The sequence below is a fragment of the Hemicordylus capensis genome, chromosome 10 (assembly GCF_027244095.1).
Source record: "Hemicordylus capensis ecotype Gifberg chromosome 10, rHemCap1.1.pri, whole genome shotgun sequence".
In the NCBI taxonomy this organism is placed as follows: domain Eukaryota; kingdom Metazoa; phylum Chordata; class Lepidosauria; order Squamata; family Cordylidae; genus Hemicordylus; species Hemicordylus capensis.
This window is the reverse complement of record NC_069666.1, coordinates 6,397,267-6,416,653: the sequence shown is the minus strand read 5'-3', so window position 1 is coordinate 6,416,653 and position 19,387 is coordinate 6,397,267. Positions and strand designations below refer to the sequence as shown.

Genomic DNA, 19,387 nt, shown 5'->3' with positions numbered 1-19,387 from the left:
TGTGAAACAGAATGCTGGACTAGATGGGCCTCCTTGGGCCTGATCCAGCAGGGCTTTTTAGGTACCACATTTACAGGTAAATTTGAGAGCAGGGGCCCTTAAACCTTTTTGCACCTACGGACCTCACAGATTCTCAAGTATTACCCATAGACTCTTTTCCCCCCTGTTGGATAAACCACTACAAGAACAGCTTACAAAGAGACCAAATGAATTATTTAGTCTTTTAGCTAAGTTAATTTTTGCATTAATTTCCATGGAACCCAGGTAGAGAACCCCTCTCCTAGAGGGCTGGGCAAGCATTATTGCCTGCATATGTACACAGTCACTTTCCAGACATAGGCCATTTACTCTCTACTGACTTAACCTACCTTACAGGGTTGTTGTAAGGACAAAACACCCGGGGGGGGCAGTGCAGTGGATAGTGCATGCCCTCCTGAGCTCCTTGAAGGTATGGGCGTATAAAAGTAAAAATGCGCTTGATAAATACCTAGAAATACAGAATCACGAGGCTCAAAAGAACATACTTCTCAATCCCTGACATTAAGAGACAGGGAAGGAACAAGATTTTGAATAAAGCAGCAAACAAAATGCTACTATGTTATTAGAGAGGTCTCTGAAACCTTGCAGAATTGCCCCAGAATTGAGTCCACCTCTTCCCATGTTAGACTTGCCAAATGTTATACAATCCCTGCTCCTGTGCCTTTAAGAGAGGTTTGTGCCAGGGAGTTAGCAGGTGAGAACAGTTAGTGACTAGATGTGCTGTGAAGCTTTACCTGCTGCAGGCTGAGTTTTGCAGATCTGGCTGCTGCTAAAGGGGTGGGGAGAGACTGACCAAGCTCGCTTGTCCCTGGTAAGTCGGTCATTGCACCTATCCCATGCCCCTTTGTTTTATTTCTCAGTCGGGAGTGGCAGTAGATAAAGCAGCAGTGCTATAGACCTCTTCAGCTGCTTACAATCAATCACCCCACAGGTGCTGAGCCAGCCCTTTGAGACAGCAGAGGGCTGGGAGAATTATAAAGTGGAGGAGCAGAAACTAGATCTAATGGGTTGCTTCTGAAGAGAGATGTCCCCGGGCTTTAGTTTTCTGCTTGTAATTAATGAATGAGTGCCACGAATGGCATATATGTAAATTGCAGCATACGTGTAACTTCCTGCTTCTGTTAGCTCTGCTTTCAGTTCTGAAATATGGACCTGAGTTGTTATTTCATTGGGTCCCAGAGTGTGTTCTAAGGACACGCCTTGTGGAAGCTAAGCAGGTCTTGGTGTGGTCAGTGCCTGGATGAGACCCACGTATGCCACCTTGGAGGATGGAGCTGGAACTCGGTGGGAAACCATCTGCTTTGCATGCAGAATTTCTCAAGTTCAATCCCTGGCAGCATCTTCAGGTAGGGCTGGGGAAGACCCCTGCCTGAAACCTTGGAGAGCTGCTGCCAGTCAGTGTAAAGAGTACTGAGCTGGATGGATCAATGGTTTCACTCAGCGGAATACACTATTTTTCAACAAAAAGGTGTTCAAAGAGGTTTATATGGGGAAAGGGAAAGGAAAGCACCATGAATTGCAAAAATACAGTAAATAAACATGCGATAATTAACTTTTGCAAGTTGTAAATTTATTCTTGGACTGCACTGTTAAGGCATTTACACTGTATATCAGAAAAGGGCTGAACTGCTATTAATCTGCATATACCTGAAATAGTGGCTTGGTTGCCTCCATGAAAGAAGAGGGTGTTTTGTTTTGTTTTCTTCCCCACATCGGGTTTGGGCAGTGATCTCCTGATTAAAGAAACCTCATGGTCCCACTGTAGCATTCACAACTCATGCTTGTGTTAAGATGGTGAGACAAAGTGGTGGTTTCCTCTTGTCATGCATGCTTATGATGGCAACTCCCATCATAGGAACATAGGAATATAGGAAGCTGCCATATACCTAGTCAGACCATTGGTCTATCTAGCTCAGTATTGTCTTCACAGACTGGCAGTGGCTTCTCCAAGGTTGCAGGCAGGAATCTCTCTCTGCCCTACCTTGGAGATGCCAGGGAGGGAACTTGGCACCTTCTGCTCTTCCCAGAGTGGCCCCATCTCCTAAGGGAAGTATCTTCCAGTGCTCACACTTCTAGTCTCCCTTTTATATGCAACCATGGTGGACCCTGCTTAGCTAAGGGGACAAGTCATGCTTGCTGCCACCAGACCAGCTCTCCATCTTCCACCATAGTGGCCAGTGAACAGGGTTAATGGGAGTTGGCCCAACAGCAGCTGTCCTGGGGTAGTGACTGGTAAGAGGGTACTGAGTGACAGACGTTTGCTTTGCTTTGCTTAGTAAGAGGGCTGCCAGTGTCAGATCTGAGGCTAGAGGAGAGCCATAATTCCTGAAGGCAATCAATAAGATCCTGGGAGATGGACAAGCCAAAGAAGGAAAGAGAGACTCTCTGTGGAGAGAGACTGCACTTCTGCAAGACTGCACCTTTCTCTACGAGGTAGGACGGGTAAAAAGGTTTTGGCGATGTAGCCAAGGGTATAGCTATAGTTGAACGGATGGGTTCAAAGAACCTGGGCCCTTCAGCTCCTGAGGACCCCCCACCCAGGTCCACCCCTCCCTATTTCCTTCATTATCTCCCTCACTCCGAGGGGCCGCCAGGGAGAGGGGTGAACGCAGGTCTCTTCTCGGCTAGCTACACCCCTGGATGCAGCTCCTGATGTCACCAACTCTAGGGATGTGCCCAAACTCCGGTCCGAAGCAAAGTTCTGCCGATTAATTATGCACTGTGTGAAAAAGTACTTCCTTTTGTCAGTCTTAAGTTTCCTGGCACTGTGTTTCATGGGATGAATCCTGGTTCTAGTGTTGTGAGAGAAGAACTTCTCTCTCTCCACTTTCCCCACACCATGCATAATTCCCCTTGCCTCGGTGTCTTAGAATTGGGTAACCTGTGAATCTAATGTTTCACCCCAAGTTTCTAGCCCTCATGCCATGCCGGCTGGCTTTTAAAAACCACCCGCAACCACAGCCAGAAGCCGTGTTTTAATTTCTTTTAATTTTTCTTTCATTGTAAATAAGCTACTTGGAGAAACCTGAAGGGCGGTATACAAACAAATAACTCCCTCCTTCCAAAACATCCCATCATTTGGAAACCTGTTTATTTGCTTTATATCTTCTCTGTCCCAGACTCAGAGCAGCTTTTCGAAACATTAGTAGCCTGTCCCCAAAGGGGTCTCAGTCTAAAAGAAACAGAGGCAAACTAGCAACATAGGGAAGCTGCCTTATACCGAATCAGACCATTGGTTTGTCTATCTCACTGTTGTTGACTCAGCTCTGACTGGCAGCAGCTCTTCAAGGTTTCAGGCAGGGGTCTCTCTCAGCCTTACCTGGAGATGCTGCCAAGGAGTGAAGCTGGGACCTTCTGCACGCAAGCATGCAGATGCTCTTCCGCTGAGTTATTATGGCCCCATTCCCTAAGGGGAATCTCTTACAACACTCACACAGGTAGTCACCCATCCAAATTCAGACCAAGGTGGACCCTGCTTAGCAAAGGGGACAATTCAAGCTCACTACCACAAGACCAGCTCTCCTCCAGACTAGATGTTGCATATTTTAGACAGGCAGACAGACTTCATCTGCGTTAGAGAATCTGAGAGCTCAATTTTGATGTGACTGACAAAGAATATGCTTGGCATCCGATCATTCCTTTCCAAGTTATTAAGCCTGGCTATCTTGATTGTTAGGCCTATTAGTATGTTATCACATGTCATAGGGCGAGTAATCTAACTTCCATTTAATGGCAGCTGGCGCCATCTGTACAGATTGCAGGGAAGTAGGGAAATCATAAGTGCCTTTGTCTGCAAGGCACACCTGGCCGGAGTGAATTCCAGGGTTCCTGCCGGGAAGTGGAAACGTGATGAAAGGACCCTTCCAAGATGTTTTGCAAAGCCTCTTCTGACCCAGAATAATTCTCTGGCTGTTGTGCGTTTGGAAATTTCACTCCCCTGTGACCATAGCGGCCACAGAAATAATAATAAATAAGTAAAAATGTTGGGAATTGTAGTTTAGACAAGGGGCTGAGATTCTGTTTAGAGCCCCCTAGCCCCCTTGTAGAACTATAATTCCCAGGGTTCTCTGGGCTGAGGGAATGACTGCTTATCTTCAGCAGAGAGATGTTCTAGCATCCGGATCATCTGGGGACCTACAAAGTTCACAAATGGAGAGAACCACAGGCCAGTGGCGCAGAACGTGCTCTGCGTGTGCCGTGTGGAACATCCCACTTTCAATCCCCCGGAGGGCCGACTCAGAAGAAGGCAGCTCTGTCTGTTCTAGAGTAGGTCTGCACAACTTTGGCCCTCCTGCAGATGTTGAACTACAACTCCCATCATCCCCAGCTACAGTGGTCACTGTGGCTGGGGATGATGGGGGCTGTAGTCCAATAGCCGCTGGAGGGCGGAAGTTATGCAGCCCTGTTCTAGAATTTGCAGTGCTCTCAAAGTAGTTCCGTTTGACCTGCGAGCTTCTGTTTTGGTGCTGCTTGTTTTTTAAACACTCCTATTTTATGCTTACAGTTGTGTGTCAATGCAAATAGACATAAGAAGCTGCCGTATACTGAGTCAGACCATTGGCCCATCTAGCTCAGTATCTTCTGCACGGACTGGCAGCAGCTCTCTAAGGTTTCAGGCAGGAGCATCTCTCAGGCATACCTGGAGATGCTGCCTGGAATTGAAACTGGGACCTGTTCTCATGCCAGACAGATGCTCTACCACGAGGTATGGCCCCATCCCCAAATTCAAGAACATAGGAAGCTGCCTTATTCCGAGTCAGACCGTGAGTCCATCTCGCGCAGCCTGTCTGCACTGACTGGCAGCAGTTTCTCCAAGGTTTCAGACTCGGTGGGGGGTGGGGGTGGGGGCGGTCTTTCCCAGACATACCTGGAGGTGCCACACAATGAACTTGGGACCTTCAGCTTGCAATCGGATGCTCTGCCAGAGCTATGGCCACATCCCCGGAGGGGATCTTCAGCCGACAGTGCTCGTACCGAATCCATCCAAATGTAAACCTGGTTGGACCTTGCTTAGCAGAGGGGACACTTCCTGCTCGCTCCCGCCAGACCAGCTCTCCTCAGAAGGGAGCAGAAGCTATGGGACGCTCTGAAGATCTGGGCTGGATCTGGGTGCATGCATGCATGGTGGGGCATGCATGCAACCACAGAAACGGCAGGCCTCCACTTTAAGTGGGTGAGCTGGGAACCTTTGGTGGCTAGCTGTGTTTCCACGGCAGAATGAGACCTTTGCCTGGCATGACGGCGCCCCCTCTGTCTCTCCCTTTGTCCCAGGCCAGGTCCCAGAGATCTAAGCCTCCTCATTTTCGGCCATAGCACAGCTGCTGCCCTGCTCTCAATTGCCTTTCTGCGCACATGTGGGCAACTCTGCCCCATGCATAACTTCCCAGAGCGGCTTCCCTCTGCCCTCCCGCCCGCATCGCAGCCTCCGCACGGGAGGACAAAGGCCCCTTGTTGCCATGTGTGGTGGAGTTCACCGTTTTGTGGCTCGCAAGGCCTATAAACGCTGCCGGCCGACAAAAGCCCTTGTTTGAAACATCTGCCAGCGACAGGGAGACGGCACCCAGGGGAGGAAGCGGCCGCGATTAACGGCGTGGGCCATTCCCGGGAGCCAGCTAATTAACCCACCCCCCACCCCCGGCGATCCCCCAGCTGCCAACTGGCGTGTTTCATCGCCCGTGGGAAGTGGCTGTTGCCAAGGTCCAGCTGTGAGGAAATCTTTGCCTTCAAACCAAACCCACCCACCCCCGGAAAGGACCTCCTTATAGAATTGTAGAATATCAGAGTGGGGAGGGACCTTGGATGGCTTCAAGAGCAGGAGTTCCCAACCTGTGGCGCTCCAGATGTTGATGGACTACAGCTGCCCTCATCCTCAGCCACAATAAATGGTAGCTGGGGATGATGGGAGTTGTAGTCCATCAACATCTGGAGTGCCACAGGTTGGGAACTCCTGCTCTTGAGCGATCCTCTGCTCGCTGCAGGAAACTGCCACTGTATCTGCCTGATAGGTGCCTGACTAGCCTCGGTTTGAAAATCTCCAGCGAAGGAGAGCCCGCCACCTCATGTGGCATACTGTTCCACTGCCCAACAGCTCTCAGAGTTAGGCAGTTTTTCCTGATGTCCCGCCTAAATCTGCTTCCTTGTCATTTCAACCCACTGATTCTAGTCAGAAGCCACAGAGAGCAAGTCTGCTCTTTCTTTTGTGTGGCAGCCCTTCAGATATACCTCCCCGGAGACTTCTTATTGGAGGCCGGAACTGGTCCAGGATGTGTTAAGGGACGGGAATCATGGGGTGGTAGTTAGGAAATGAAATCCAGAGAGGGTAGTCAAGACAAAGCTAGGAAGCTGCCTGAGCTCAAGTCAGAGCATTGGTCCATCTTGCTCAGTCCTGCCTACACAGACTGGCAGCAGCTCTCCAAGGTTTCAGGCAGGCGTCTCTCCCAGCCCTACCTGGAGATGCTGCCAGGGACTAAACCTGCGACCTTCTGCATGCAAGCAGGCAGATGCTCTACCACTGAGCTGTGCCCCCCATCCCCAAAGGTGGGCAGAGAGCAGACAACCACAAGCCTATCTCTTGCACTGCCTAGCACTTTGTGTTTGCTGAGATGCTTGCAATGCGTTTTGTATTCGGTGGGCTTTGGCTTGATCCAGCCAGCAAGGCTCATCGTAGAGTTTTAGAGCTGGAAGGGACCCTGGAGGTGGTCGTCTTCAACCCTCTGCTCAAAGCAGGAAACTGTCATCGCTGTTTTTACGTTGTTCTTCAGTGCCACCTCAGAAGCTGCCCTATATACCAAGTCAGACCCTTGGTCCATCTAGCTTAGTACTGTCTGACTGGCAGTGGCTTTTCAGGTTTTGGGCAAGGGTCTTTCCCACCCCTGTCTGAAGATGCTGCCAGGGATTGAATCTGGGACCTTCTGCATGCAAATAGATGCTCTACCACTAAGCTATGGGTATAATATCTATATCTATATAATTTCCACCCCCTAATTGTGTCATAACGTTGTCGCATTCAAGGCAATCAATGTGGTTATTCTAATTGAGCTTTTGGGGTTTCCTGGTTGCCAAACAGGTTTCTTTTTCTTTTTCTTTCCCCCGTTGCTCTTTGAATCTGCAAAGATTCTGCAAAGGATATGGAAGCCTTCTGTTTATGCAGACGAAACCTCCTGGAAACTGACTTGGCAAAACTGTTAATACAATTAAATTGTCCTTTTTGTTCTTCCTTCCGCCCTGCCCCCGCTGTCTTGGATTATCAAGAGTGATACAAGAGATGATAGCGTCCTGATAGCATAATCGCATTAGCGGTTTTGTGGGAAGCGGAGCAGAACCTGGAGCTACAATGAGGCTAAATCGCAGGATTATTGGGGGGAGGGATAATAGAAGTAGCTGTAATCCACCCACCTTCCCCACTCCGGGCCCTGCCCTCCAGATGTTTTCAGAGATCCTATACAGCTTTCCAGCTGCTGGCTTCCTCTTAGAACAGGGTCCCCAACAGGGTCCCCCAGATGTTCTTGGACTACAATTCCCATCATCCCCATGCACAATGACCAGGGGCTGGGGGTGATGGGAGTCGTAGTCACTGGGCCAACACAGAGTCTTGAAACTCAGCCCAAGCATTTCCTAGGACAGGGGTTCCCAACCTTGGTGCCCAAGATGTCACTGGACGACAACTCCCATATTCCCCAGGCACAATGACCAGCAACTGGGGATGATGGGAGTTGTATTCCAATGACATCTTGGGGACCCAAGGCTAGAAACTCTTGTCCTAGGAAATACTTCCCGTTGGGCTGAGTGTCAAGTCTTTATGTTGGCCAAGTGAGAGGGGAACAGATTCCTGTTGGTTTCTGCTAAATGTACAGAGATTAATTCTGTGCTCCATCTCTACCTTCCTCCGCCCCCACCCATCTGCCTTGTTTTAAAGTCTCTCTGTTTCAGTTCCCACAGGGCTTGCTTTGCTTGTCCTATAACTTTGCAAATTTGCAGAGAAAGCAAAAGCGGACTAGTTACCTGAACTAGCTGAAGGCTTGAGCATAGGTCCTTGCAGCAAAATCCTGAGTAATTAAGTGAAACACACATGACTTGGCAATAGTGTGGAATCTGGTGGAATTGGAGAGCAGATGGGGAGGCAAAGTGCTTGAAATCCTGCGTGTCTTCAGGATCAGACTGGACAGGCATGCAAACACTGACTGGCCAGGGAGGCTCTGAGCTGGACAAAACTCCTCTTTCATTTCATTTCAAAACGGTGCTGGGGCCCTTGTCAGTACCCCCATAACAGGGATTCCCAGTAGGTGGTGTTGACTACAATTCCAAGCTTCAGTGAGGAATTCCTGTTGCAGGGAACACCAGCCCTGATCCTGATCAGGACTGTGGTGCAGTAGATGGAGAGCTTAACCATTCCCTCTCACGCCATTTTCCCCACCCAAAGTTGATTGATTGATTAAGTGCCGTCAAGTTGGTGTCGACACTTAGCGACCACATAGAGAGATTCTCTCCAGGATGATCTGTCTTCCACTTGGCTTCTCAGTGATGCATTCATCGCTGTCGTAATTGAGTCCATCCGCCTTGCTGCTGGTCGTCCTTTTCTCCTCTTTCCTTCAACTTTCCCCAACCCAAAGTTGCCCCTTCTAAAATTAGTGATTTTCCAGGAAATTGTCACTTGAGGACAAATAGCATCTGAGGAGCCATTTGAGGGAGGGATTTGGCATGAGGGAGGATTAGGGACACACACCCCCATGCGACTTTAAAAAATAAGAATTAAATGAGGCAGTTCTGGTTTGGAGCACATCTCTAGCACAGAAGTCGAGTTGGACTTCAAATGCATGGTACAGAAAGGAAGGGTACTTCTGTATATGCTTTCAGCATATCATGTCAATGACTGTACCTGTGTATCAATCTGTACCTGTGTACACCGTATGCTCGAACGAGTGTTGAACATAATGTGTGAATGGGCTTTGAGTTACCACCCCTCTTTTATCCCTACGATTAGGATAAAATTTTATTTATTTCTATACTGCCCTTCCAAAAATGGCTTAGGGCGAACAGTCACTGGAGGTCCTGTGCCGGGGGTGGATAGGGCCAGTTACTCTCCCCCTTCTAAATAAAGAGAATCACCATGTTCAAAGGTGCCTCTTTGTCCAGTTAGCAGGGTTTAATGCTAACCCCTTGCATTTCAGGGGTTGCAGTCATTTTTGCTTAGAAGAAAGGGTTACGGTCAGAGTTAGGGTAACAATGAACCTAATGTTGTCCCCTTTCCATGGAGTAATCTTTCGAGGACTTTCCTCCCAATTTTTATTTTCATTCTTCTGACAACATCCCTACAAATTGATAGAAGTTCTTATGTTTTTAAAACTTTTAAATGCTTCTGAAACACCATTACAAATTTGGCCACTGCAGGCCGCACGGCCGGGGCAATAAAAGCATGCTGATAGGCTGCAAGCTGCAAGTAGTGGTGTGCTATCGCCTCTTTTCCATCACTGGGGCTGTAGACCTTGTCAAATGTCACAATGTGCATTCATCCCCCAGATGGTACTGACTACCCTAGCAGTGCAGTTAGAGAACCAGTTAGTTTTCTGGTTAGACAACCAGTTAGACCAGGCCTCCAGTTAGAGAACCAGTTAGTTCTCTGGTGCAGTTAGGCCAGAGCTACAGAACGCCAGCCTTCTTGCTATTTTTGGACTACAACTCCCATCACCCCCTGCCACTATGGCTAATAGGGATGATGGGAGTTGTAGTGCGACATTTTCAGGAGGCCCAAAGTCATGCAGCTTTGGGCTAGGCCGGTGGTACAATAATGCGGAGTGCCTTTTCGTCCTGCTTGCCATCATCAGACAAGCCCTGGTTTAAGCGGCAGGTTTCCTTACGTGTGACTGCTCTCTGTTATGCTTGCTGGCTCATAATCCTTTTCAGATGGCTTCCAGCCCCTTCGGCAAGGTCAGGCTGGTGAACCGTAGCAAGAAAACCTTCGCCAGTGAGCTGTCAAGGCACAGATGGAAGCGATGTGAAGCTTAAAACGGGAGGTTAGCAGCCAGTGAAGCTCAGATACAGAATTACTAAAAGGGGGAACCTTGCCATCTGTCGTCTCAGTAAGACACCGAAGGAATCCGCCTAGCCGAGAACAGCTTCTGCTAAAAGACTCTCAAAGGAGAGGACAGGCGGTTTCCAGAGCTTACTTTGGTTTTTTCACCCCCAAACCTCTTAAGGTCTGCCCACCAGCGCCAAGTTGCCAAGGGCTATTTCTCAGTTCTACCTGGACATGCCCAGATTTCTACCTGAAGATGCCCAGGAATCTGGTCCACAACTTTTGGGCATCGATACCATCTTGGGGGATGAATGCTCATCATGATTTTCATCAGTGTTTACCCCCTAGGGATGGGAAATTGTTGCACTTACAGCTTTCTGGGTGTTATCGCCCCTCTTCTTATCTTGACCCCTAAATTATGAAGGTAAAATTACAGTCATTTCTGCACAGAGGAAAGGGCTAGGGTCAGGATTAGGTGAACAAACTGTCCTCTCTCCATGGAGTAATCTTCAAAGGGCATTCCTGCTAATGTTCACTTCCATTCCTCTGACAACATTGCTAAAACTTGGTATGCTTAAAAAATCTTTTAAATTTATTTATTTATTTACATTTCTAGACCGCCCCATCCAAAGGCTCAGGCACAAAGGCACAACAAGTTTAAAAAACATAAAACAAACAACATTTATAACGCATTTCTCGAAACTGTCTTCCAGCAGTTGACGACATCGTCCAGATTCTTGGCTTTTCCTTCCAGAGGGAGGGGACAGAAGCAGCTGCAGATAAATGTGGTGGGAAAGCCAAGGAGAGTTGAGTCTTTGTACTATATTTGTACAAAGTGTTCCTAGAAAGTCTGGTATATGGGCTAAGCATCTGCTTTGCCCTGTGGGTGGGTTGGTGGTGGATAATATGGATATGGAATGGTCCTGGGGACCACCTTTGTGATTTTGCAGATTTTTAGAAACGGAGTCTTGATGATTACTCTTTAAAAAGAGGAACATGCTTCTAGCTCTCATTGCTGTATAGCGGATGGGGCTGTAGCTCAGTGGAAGAGCATCTGCTTTGCATGCCGACAGTCCCAGGTTCAATCCTCTAGCGGGGACTGGGAACAGTGGTGTTATTTGGACTGGACTTCTGGGCAGAAGTCCAGTCCCCTGCAGGCTGTGGGGAGGGGCCTCCGAATTCTTAACGTGCAGAATGTGGTAGCTCTCTGCAAGTCGGCGGGAAATCTCTTAATCAGAATCTCTTCCAAAAGTAAAAATAGTTTCCAGCTTTCCCTGAGCATGATCTGGTGTAAAAAAAATAAAATAAAAGTGCATTGCAGCTTATCTGGCGGTGGTGGCAGTGGTGATGGTGGTGTGGGAGGGGGAATGCCTTTAGGTCCAGGCTACAAAATTACCTAGGTGCCCCTCTGACTGGGAAAGACCGTTGCCTGAAATGCTAGAGCCGCTGCCAGTCAGTGTGGACAATACTGAGCTAGAGAGACCAAAGGTCGGACTCGGTAGACGGCAGCTTCTGTAGAACAACTCAAGATCATGTAAGTGTTTCTGTTTCAGGTTGAGAAAGAGGTTTGGTAGAAAACCTTAAAAGGTCAGAAAAACCGGGCTTCTTCATTTCACATCCTTTCCAGTCCTTTCTCTATTCCTCTTCCATGCTATGCGCATTCTCCCCCCACCCACCTCAGAATCCTTACTGGTGTTAAATCTATTGTGAGTCCTCCCTAGCTGCTATAGGGATACCCTGGGGGTGAGGGAGGGAGGCGGGACAAAAGCAAATTTTTATGTCTGTGTCTGGTGCAGTGGCGAACCAAGATATCTTTGTGAGATGGTCTTGTGGTAGCGAGGATGAATTTCTCGGTGTCGTCAGAAGTTGTCCCCTTGGCTAAGCAGGGTCAGTCTTGGTTTGCATTTGAATGGGTGACTACTGTGTGAGCATCGTCGTGCTGTAAGATATTTCCCTTGGGGGATGGGGCCATAGGTCAGTGGAAGCTATGAGCATAGCTCCTGTCCAGGGGAGGAGAGCTGGTCTTGTGGTAGCAAGCGTGACTTGTCCCCTTTGCTAAGCAGGGTCCACCCTGGTTTGCATTTGAATGGGAGGGTCCACCCTGGTTTGCATTTGAATGGAATGGTTTGCATTTGCATGTGACCACTGCAAGATCTTGCCCTTAGGGGATGAGGCCACTCTGGGAAGAGCATCTGCCTGCTTGCATGCAGAAGGTTCCCAGTTCCTTCCCTGGCAGCATCTCCAAGATAGGGCTGAGAGAGATTCTCGCCTGCAACCTTGGAGAAGCCGCTGCCAGCCTGTGTAGACAATACTGAGCAAGAGGGAGCAAGAGTCTGACTCAGTAGGGCAGCATCACCAAATACTGTTCTCTTTTGCTTGTTTCAAGTGGTAGGAGGCATGTGGGGTGGCGGGGACCTCTTGTTGTGCCCCACTGGGACTCCAATATTCTGCCTCTTCTTCACCTCGCCTCATGGAAGGACCACCTCTGCTCTGGTGCAGTTTAATTCTGAAAGTGTTAAAAAGAAATAATACAGATCAGGGACAGAAAATGTGGCTTCTGTGAGAGGCCTGGAGATTTTGGCGTCAAAGTCTTTTCCATTACAGGGTACATTCTGAAGTACTGCAGCATTCTCAGTGTCGAAATTTCTCACTGAGTTCACCCAAAGAAACAAAGATGATTGTTAGATCCCAGGAAAGGCTCTTTCCTGCTGCCTGATCTGCTTTTTTCACTGGAGGTGCCAAGCGTTGAATCTGGGATCAAGCAGATGCAAAGCTTGTGCTCTACTTCTGAGCCAGGATTACTCAAATCAAGTATTCTGATTGACTGACAGCAGTTCTTCTAGGTATCTCAAGCTGTCTTATCTTTGGTACTCAAAGGCTGGAGATTTAATCTGGGACCATCTGCATGCAAAGCAAGCTCTCTCTTTGTAAGGGGTTTTGTCATTCGCTGGGAACTTTTGGAATGGGGAGGGCTGTATTTTTCCTTGATTGATTGCATTGCATTTATATACTGCCCATGTAAAATCTCCGGGCAGTTTATGAATTAAAACGCCACAATGAAAACCTTAAATCATATAAAAGAAATTAAAATAACCACCAGTAAAACTTTATAACATTATAAACTAAAAGCGTTTTCAAAATTAGCTTTGAAACAGCCAGAGATGGGCAGATTCTGATTTCATTTGGGAGCATGTTCCAGAGCCCTGGGGCTATCCTAGAGAAGGCCCAGTTTTGGGTCTGGTGGTAACCCCAACCGGACCTTTATAACAGGACCCTCATGGGAGGAGAGCTGGTCTTGTGGTAGCAAACATTACTTGTACCCTTTGCTAAGCAGGGTCTGCCTTGGTTTGCATTTGAATGGGAGACTACATGTGTGAACTCTGTAAGATATTCCCCTCAGGGAATGCAGCCACTCTGGGAAGAGCATCTGCATGCTTGCATGCAGAAGGTTCCAGGTTCAATCCCTGGCAGCATCTCCAGGTAGGGCTGGGAGACACTCTTGTCTGCAACTTGCAGAAGCCGCTGCCAGTCTCTGTAGACAATCCTGAGCTAGATGGACCAATGGTCTGACTCGGTAGAAGGCAGCTTCCTATGTTCCTGTTCTGGATGTAAACAAGTGGAGTATATAAGGGAGCAATCAGGATTTGAAGAGGACAAAGAAATAAGTATGCTGAAGGGTTAACTGGTGAATGTTTCTGATTAAGGTGTTGGGGAAAGTTTGCAACGCATCTTGGGTTTGGAATCATACTGTTTCATCAGTGCACAAGAGAAAATGTGACTGCAGGGGTTGGGGAAAACCTTGTCAAATTGGTTTGTTTTTGTGGATGAATTCTTTGCAGCCAAGTGTTTCATTTTCGCTTGGATGATGATGTGCACCATCCGTTCCTAATCTCGGGCTCACTCAAGGGTTGTCGAGGGCAGGTAGCAAGCAGAAACATTCTGTGTTGGACGGCTCTGTTGCCATCTGTGGTGCAACTGCTAATACAGAGTCGGATTAGGAAGCTGCCATATACAGAGTTAGACTGTTGTTCCATCTGGCTCAGGAGTGTCTACGCAGACTGGCAGCGGCTTCTTCAAGGTTGCAAGCAGGAGTATCCCTCAGCCCTATTTTGGAGATGCTGCCAGGGAGGGAACTTGGAACCTTCTGCATGGAAGCATTCTGGTGATCTTCCCAGAGCAGCCCCATTGTGTGAACGACCTCAAAGTCTAAGGGGCAGGAAAGGCTCACTTCCTTGCTATAGGGGGAGGTTTGAGCTGCATCCTCTTTAGCCTGCAGATACTCAGACTTCTTCGGGGTTGGTTTTTATGACTTTCTGAAGAGCAAGTGCCCTCTGGTGCCTTGATTTTGGGATGTCTCAGCAAAGTCTTCTTAAATAATGTTTGGAAGTCTACCTTTGCTGTTGCCACAAAATCAAAGAGAAAGATACTTCTTGCTCCAGAAATTCTGATGGCTGTCTTTGGTGCTGGTACAGGATAGGCCAGTAGTGTTGGAAGGAACTCTGCATGTGAGCAGACACTTTAACACTGACCATATGTTATGTTCAACACTTGTATAAAGAGTACATAGTGTGTGCACAGGTACAATTATTCACACATTACGTTGAACACAGGAACAATAGTACGCAACCTGTCTGTGCCATGCATTGGCTGGGTGTGTGCTTCTCTGTACTCAGGTCCCCTTTAACAATCAACACAGGTACTGTCATAGGAACATAGGAAACTGCCATATACTGAGTCAGACCATAGGTCCATCTAGTTCAGGATGGTCTTCAAACTGGCAGTGGCTTCTCCAAGGTTGCAGGCAGGAATCTCTTTCAGCCCTATCTTGGAGATGCCAGGGAAGGAACTTAGAACCTAGATGCTCTTCCCAGAGCAGCTCCATCCCTAAGGGGAATATCTTGCAGTGCTCACACTTCTAGTCTCCCATTCAGATGCAACCAGGGCAGACCCTGCTTAGCTAAGGGGACAAGTCATGCTTGCTACCACAAGGCCAGCTCTCCTTATTCACATCAAATGTACCCTTGTACAACTGAATGTCTGAAAAGGACTTTTGGAAAACATGTTCTAGGGCTGAACTCTGGCACTGAAAAGATTCCCTCAAGTTTAACTTTAGAAGGATATAAAAGGGGATAGGAAGGAGAGCTGGTCTTGTGGTAGTAAGCATGAATTGTCCTCTTTGCAAAGCAGGGTCCACCCTGGTTTGCATTTGAGCAGGAGACTACATGTGTGAGATATTCCCCTTAGGGAATGGGGATGGTCTGGGAAGAGAATCTCAATTTCCAAGTTCCCTCCCTGGCAGCATCTCCAAGATAGGATTGGAAGAAACTCCTGTCTGCAACCTTGGGGAAGCTGCTGCCAGTCTGTGTAGAGTAGATACTGAGCTAGATGGAACAATGGCTTGGTATAAGGCAACTTCCTATGTCCCTAAATGAAGGGAGTCTAGGCCTCATAGAAAATTTGAAAGATCTTCTGCTTCTCCTGGCTAGGATGTTGTGTTTGAATTATTGATCTGACTGAGTGTGAGAAATCTGTGCAAGCAATAACAGTTAATATCTTAGAATTATATTCAGAATTTCTGCCATGACAAGAAAATTAAAACTTTTCCCCAGCATAAAAAGTAGTCATTCCAAAGGCCATTGTGGCTGAGGCCAATGGGAATGGTAGTCCAACATCAGCTGGGGACCCAAGTTTGAGAACTCCTGGATTTTAAAACTTAGTTAATGGCAGCTGAGGAATTAATGTAAATGTTGTTTGCATATATGATCAACAGGAGGCTCTGAGAGACGGAAAGAAGGGGAGTGTACTGCAGTAAACACTAGCTGCCACTCCTTTCTAAAATAATCTAGAAGTTTTGTTTTCTTCTTAATTCCCTGTTAGTCATAAGTAGAGCTAAAAATGACCTGAATTAATTAGCTGCAGCTATAGCCTTAGTTCACTTGTTTACTCAACAAACTTCTGAAAGCTTGCAGTTCTCCCTGCAGACACACCTTTTTAAATGTGTGAAATTCAGAAATGGGGGGAGACTGCTCCTCCACCCCCCCTTAGCGCTAAAGCTTCTGCCATAGCAAGCTCTGAACTGATCGGGAAGGTGTAATTACACCTTGTAGTGCATGCAGCCGTCAGCTGTCAGTTAAGGATAACAGCCACACAGCTTAATCATGGGAAGAGTTTGTCTATTTTGGGAATAGTTTCACTTTGGAATGAGGTCATTGCAAAGTGGCCGTCTATAACGGCAGGCAGGCAACAGCATCCAGGATCCACCAATTTAGGCTCGGCTTACCAGCTGCCCATTCTTTGGGGTCACCCCCCCCCCCAGTATGATCCTTTTCTAGCACACCGTCAGAGGGCTTAGGAGAGAAGCTGGTCTTCTGCCCTTTGCACTGGGAGAGGGAGGTGGTAAGGAACTCTCTTCCTGCTCAGGAAAGCGTCCTGCCGTTTCTTACCTTCTCCAAAACAGCAGTGGAAATGAGACCTCTGGGGTGCTGAGATCTGTGTGGTGCTGAGTGTCCTGCTCGCCAAAGTGCTGGGGGCAGTCGCTACTGGCCAGCTGGCCAATGGATTTGTAGATGGAACTATCAGTTCACAGGGTACCAAATTTCTCCACATCTCACACTTTTTTTTTTTTTTAGGAAGGCATTTATTGTTTAAAACATTCCTCTGTACATGCTCACACTAACGGGGGGGGGAGTTGTGTTTTTTTAACATTTGCCAAAACTTGGTCACAAACAACCTTATTCACAAGTAAAATAAAACTCTCTCCAGGGCTTTACATAAAAATAGCCATTGTTTATGTACAGATCTGTTGCGGTTTCTCAGCTTGTCAGTTTCTGGAGGATGCAAAGGGTGGAACTGGGAGGGCGAGGCACGGGGGTGTGTGTGCTGGAACAAGTGGGAGTAGCAGCCCCACTCCTGGTAACCTTGACCCCCAGAAGAGCGCTGAAACCAGACACCAGCAGCTGCTCTGGACAAACTGGGCGTTGCATTAAGCACTGGTCTGGTTCCCAGCCAGTGGTACGCTGTATGTTGCTGAACTACAACTTCCATCACCCCCAGCTACAATTTATTATGGCTGGGGATGATGGGAGTTGTATTCCAGATAGCACTGAACTACCATAGGTTGGGAACCCCTGTGTTAAGCTATGTGCTTTTTTTTTTTTTTTTAGCTCCTAATCCATGGTAGAGGCAACGTGCTAAAGTTACTCCCCCCAGCGAGCTGTAGTCACAACCCAGAGAGGGTTCCCCTGTTGCCACTAGGAAGCTTACACCCCTAATCGCCACTCAGCGTTTTATGTACTACGTGCGTTCAGCCTCTGTCTGCGGAACCTGCTGCAGATTCCTAGTTTGTTTCTGTTTGGGGTGTATGGTCACCCACAATGGCAGCCTTGTCCTGAGTTACCCAAAACCGGGGTGCCATAAAGGCACACACAGTCCAGTGATGAGTTACAGGCTGCCATTTCCGATGGGATAGGGTGGCGTACTGCCCTTAAAATTTAGAAAGAGAGCCACAGGCAACTTTGCCCAGTTTCTGTAACCCATTTAATAACTGCTCATCCAGGATCCTGCTCCTCACCCAACGCCTCTGGGGAAAGCCACAACGAAAGCGTGACGGCTCCCTCGGTGCTCTTCTGGCATTACGAAAAGCAAGAGCGCTGTACTGCTGCAGAGCATCCTCAAGGGTGCAAGCTCTGTCCCCACCGTCTACAGTTAGTGTTTTGGCTGCACAGACGAACACTGTGCTCACAGACAGCTTCTTCCCATGATCAGACCGCCAGCGCATCGGGAAGAATCTGTTCATGAGTATGGAATGTGTCTCTGCAGACGAACGCGGTATCTGTGGAGAACGGTGGTTAACGGTGGTTAGGAGTTTCTGGGCACATCAGCACAGGGATGGGGGGCTTCAGAGCACATTCTCAGGGACGCTGCATGCAATTGCAGACTCTACTTCTCATAACTCCGGAACAAGACTTCTGCTTTGAACTTCTATAGCACTCAAGGCTCGTAGCTGTTGCAAGCAGGAGCAGAGCCAGAGTGCAGCGGCTGGTTCGTGCCCTTCTCCTGGAAGCATCGAGAACAAGGGTACGGCTTTATATGACCTTGTGCTTTGAACGACAGCGAGGTAGTGCAATTATGTAGCTCACTCACAGAGGGAGGGGTGCAACCCTCATTCATTCTCTTTGGGCCGTTCGCCAAAAATGCTTTGCCATGCTGGCAGAAGTGGGGCTTCGGAGTCCTCACCGAAGCTCGCTTACAAAGGAATCGCCATACAAACAGCATGATGTTGCTCTGACAGAGATGCTGTTGGCCAGGTTCACACATGCACACAGGTACAATAAGGGTGCAACCGGTCTTTCCTCTGGCACTTACCGTATTTACCCAAATCCAAGACAAGCTTTGCCCCAGTTGTTACATATTGCGTAAATACAGATATAACCTGTATTTTACCCTCTGTCTTTTAAGGCATCATCTTCAGTTCAGAGACACCTTCTATTTGGGTAAATGGAGTATGCGGCAAGATGAGAGAATTCAAATGCATTTCAGACAAGGTGCCGCAGCAGAAAGAAAGCCACTGACTTGGAGTGCCTTTTAGCAGCAAACTTGAACAGCAACCTCTTTAAAGAAAAGGGGGGAAAAGACTATAGCATGGATGTTTGCAGAAACTTAAACTCTTGTCAGTTTTCTGTCTGTCGCTGTCCAGCCAGTTCTTGCCTCTCCGTCCCCAAAGTGCTACCTTCGTTTTCGCATGCAAGCCTCAAGCCTACTCAGCTCTTCGTAGGACTGGTAGAAAATGTCAAAGTCCTTCGCTCCCCAGCTTCTCCAGACAGCTAAGCACCACTCCGCCTTCTCGTTCCTGAAGCAGCACACAACTGTGTCTTTGGCCAGGATTGCAGCATCAACCAGTGACCTGAGAAAGCAACAACAGCAGGCCCATTCACACGCTGTGTTCCGCGCTTGCACAGCGTACACAGGCACAGTTCCATAACCCGGTACAGTCATTCACGTGTTGCGTTCTGCAGAGATACAGCAGTACACTTCCTGTCTCTACCATGCATCCGAAGGGCCTGTACCCAGATTCACTTTTACAATGAACGCAGGTACAGTCATTCACACAAACAGCTGTACGAGTGTACGGGCATCTGTTGCAGAATAAACGATGCAACATAGCAGAAGTTACACAAGCCTGTTCAATTTGCATATGTTTATCCAGGGTGCAGAATTCTTCTTTGCTGGGTGCAGAACCTGCATGGCCTACCTGCAGAGATGCAAGGCTGTTTATTAGCACGGGGGCAGGCACACTTTTTCTGCTTTGAACGCCACGCACTGCTTTGCTCTATTTTT

General features: G+C 48.0%; 1 protein-coding gene and 1 long non-coding RNA gene across 5 annotated transcripts in view; one reads left to right on the top strand and one right to left on the bottom strand.

Moving 5' to 3' along the window:
- The first annotated feature begins 724 nt into the window (after nucleotides 1-724).
- LOC128335083 (uncharacterized) overlaps nucleotides 725-19,387 on the top strand; it is a 28,695-nt gene continuing 10,032 nt past the window's right edge. Inside the window, exons 1-2 of the long non-coding RNA XR_008311501.1 lie at nucleotides 725-850; nucleotides 2,316-2,472. This is a non-coding gene — a long non-coding RNA (uncharacterized LOC128335083). The remainder of the gene's footprint in view (nucleotides 851-2,315; nucleotides 2,473-19,387) is intronic.
- The window catches only part of LRRK1 (leucine rich repeat kinase 1), a 74,733-nt gene continuing 73,968 nt past the window's right edge, over nucleotides 18,623-19,387 (bottom strand). For all 4 annotated transcript variants that reach the window (XM_053272876.1, XM_053272877.1, XM_053272879.1 and 1 more), the window contains one exon: nucleotides 18,623-18,953. In XM_053272876.1, the coding sequence (XP_053128851.1) occupies nucleotides 18,776-18,953 (178 nt within the window). In that variant the 3' untranslated portion in view covers nucleotides 18,623-18,775. The remainder of the gene's footprint in view (nucleotides 18,954-19,387) is intronic.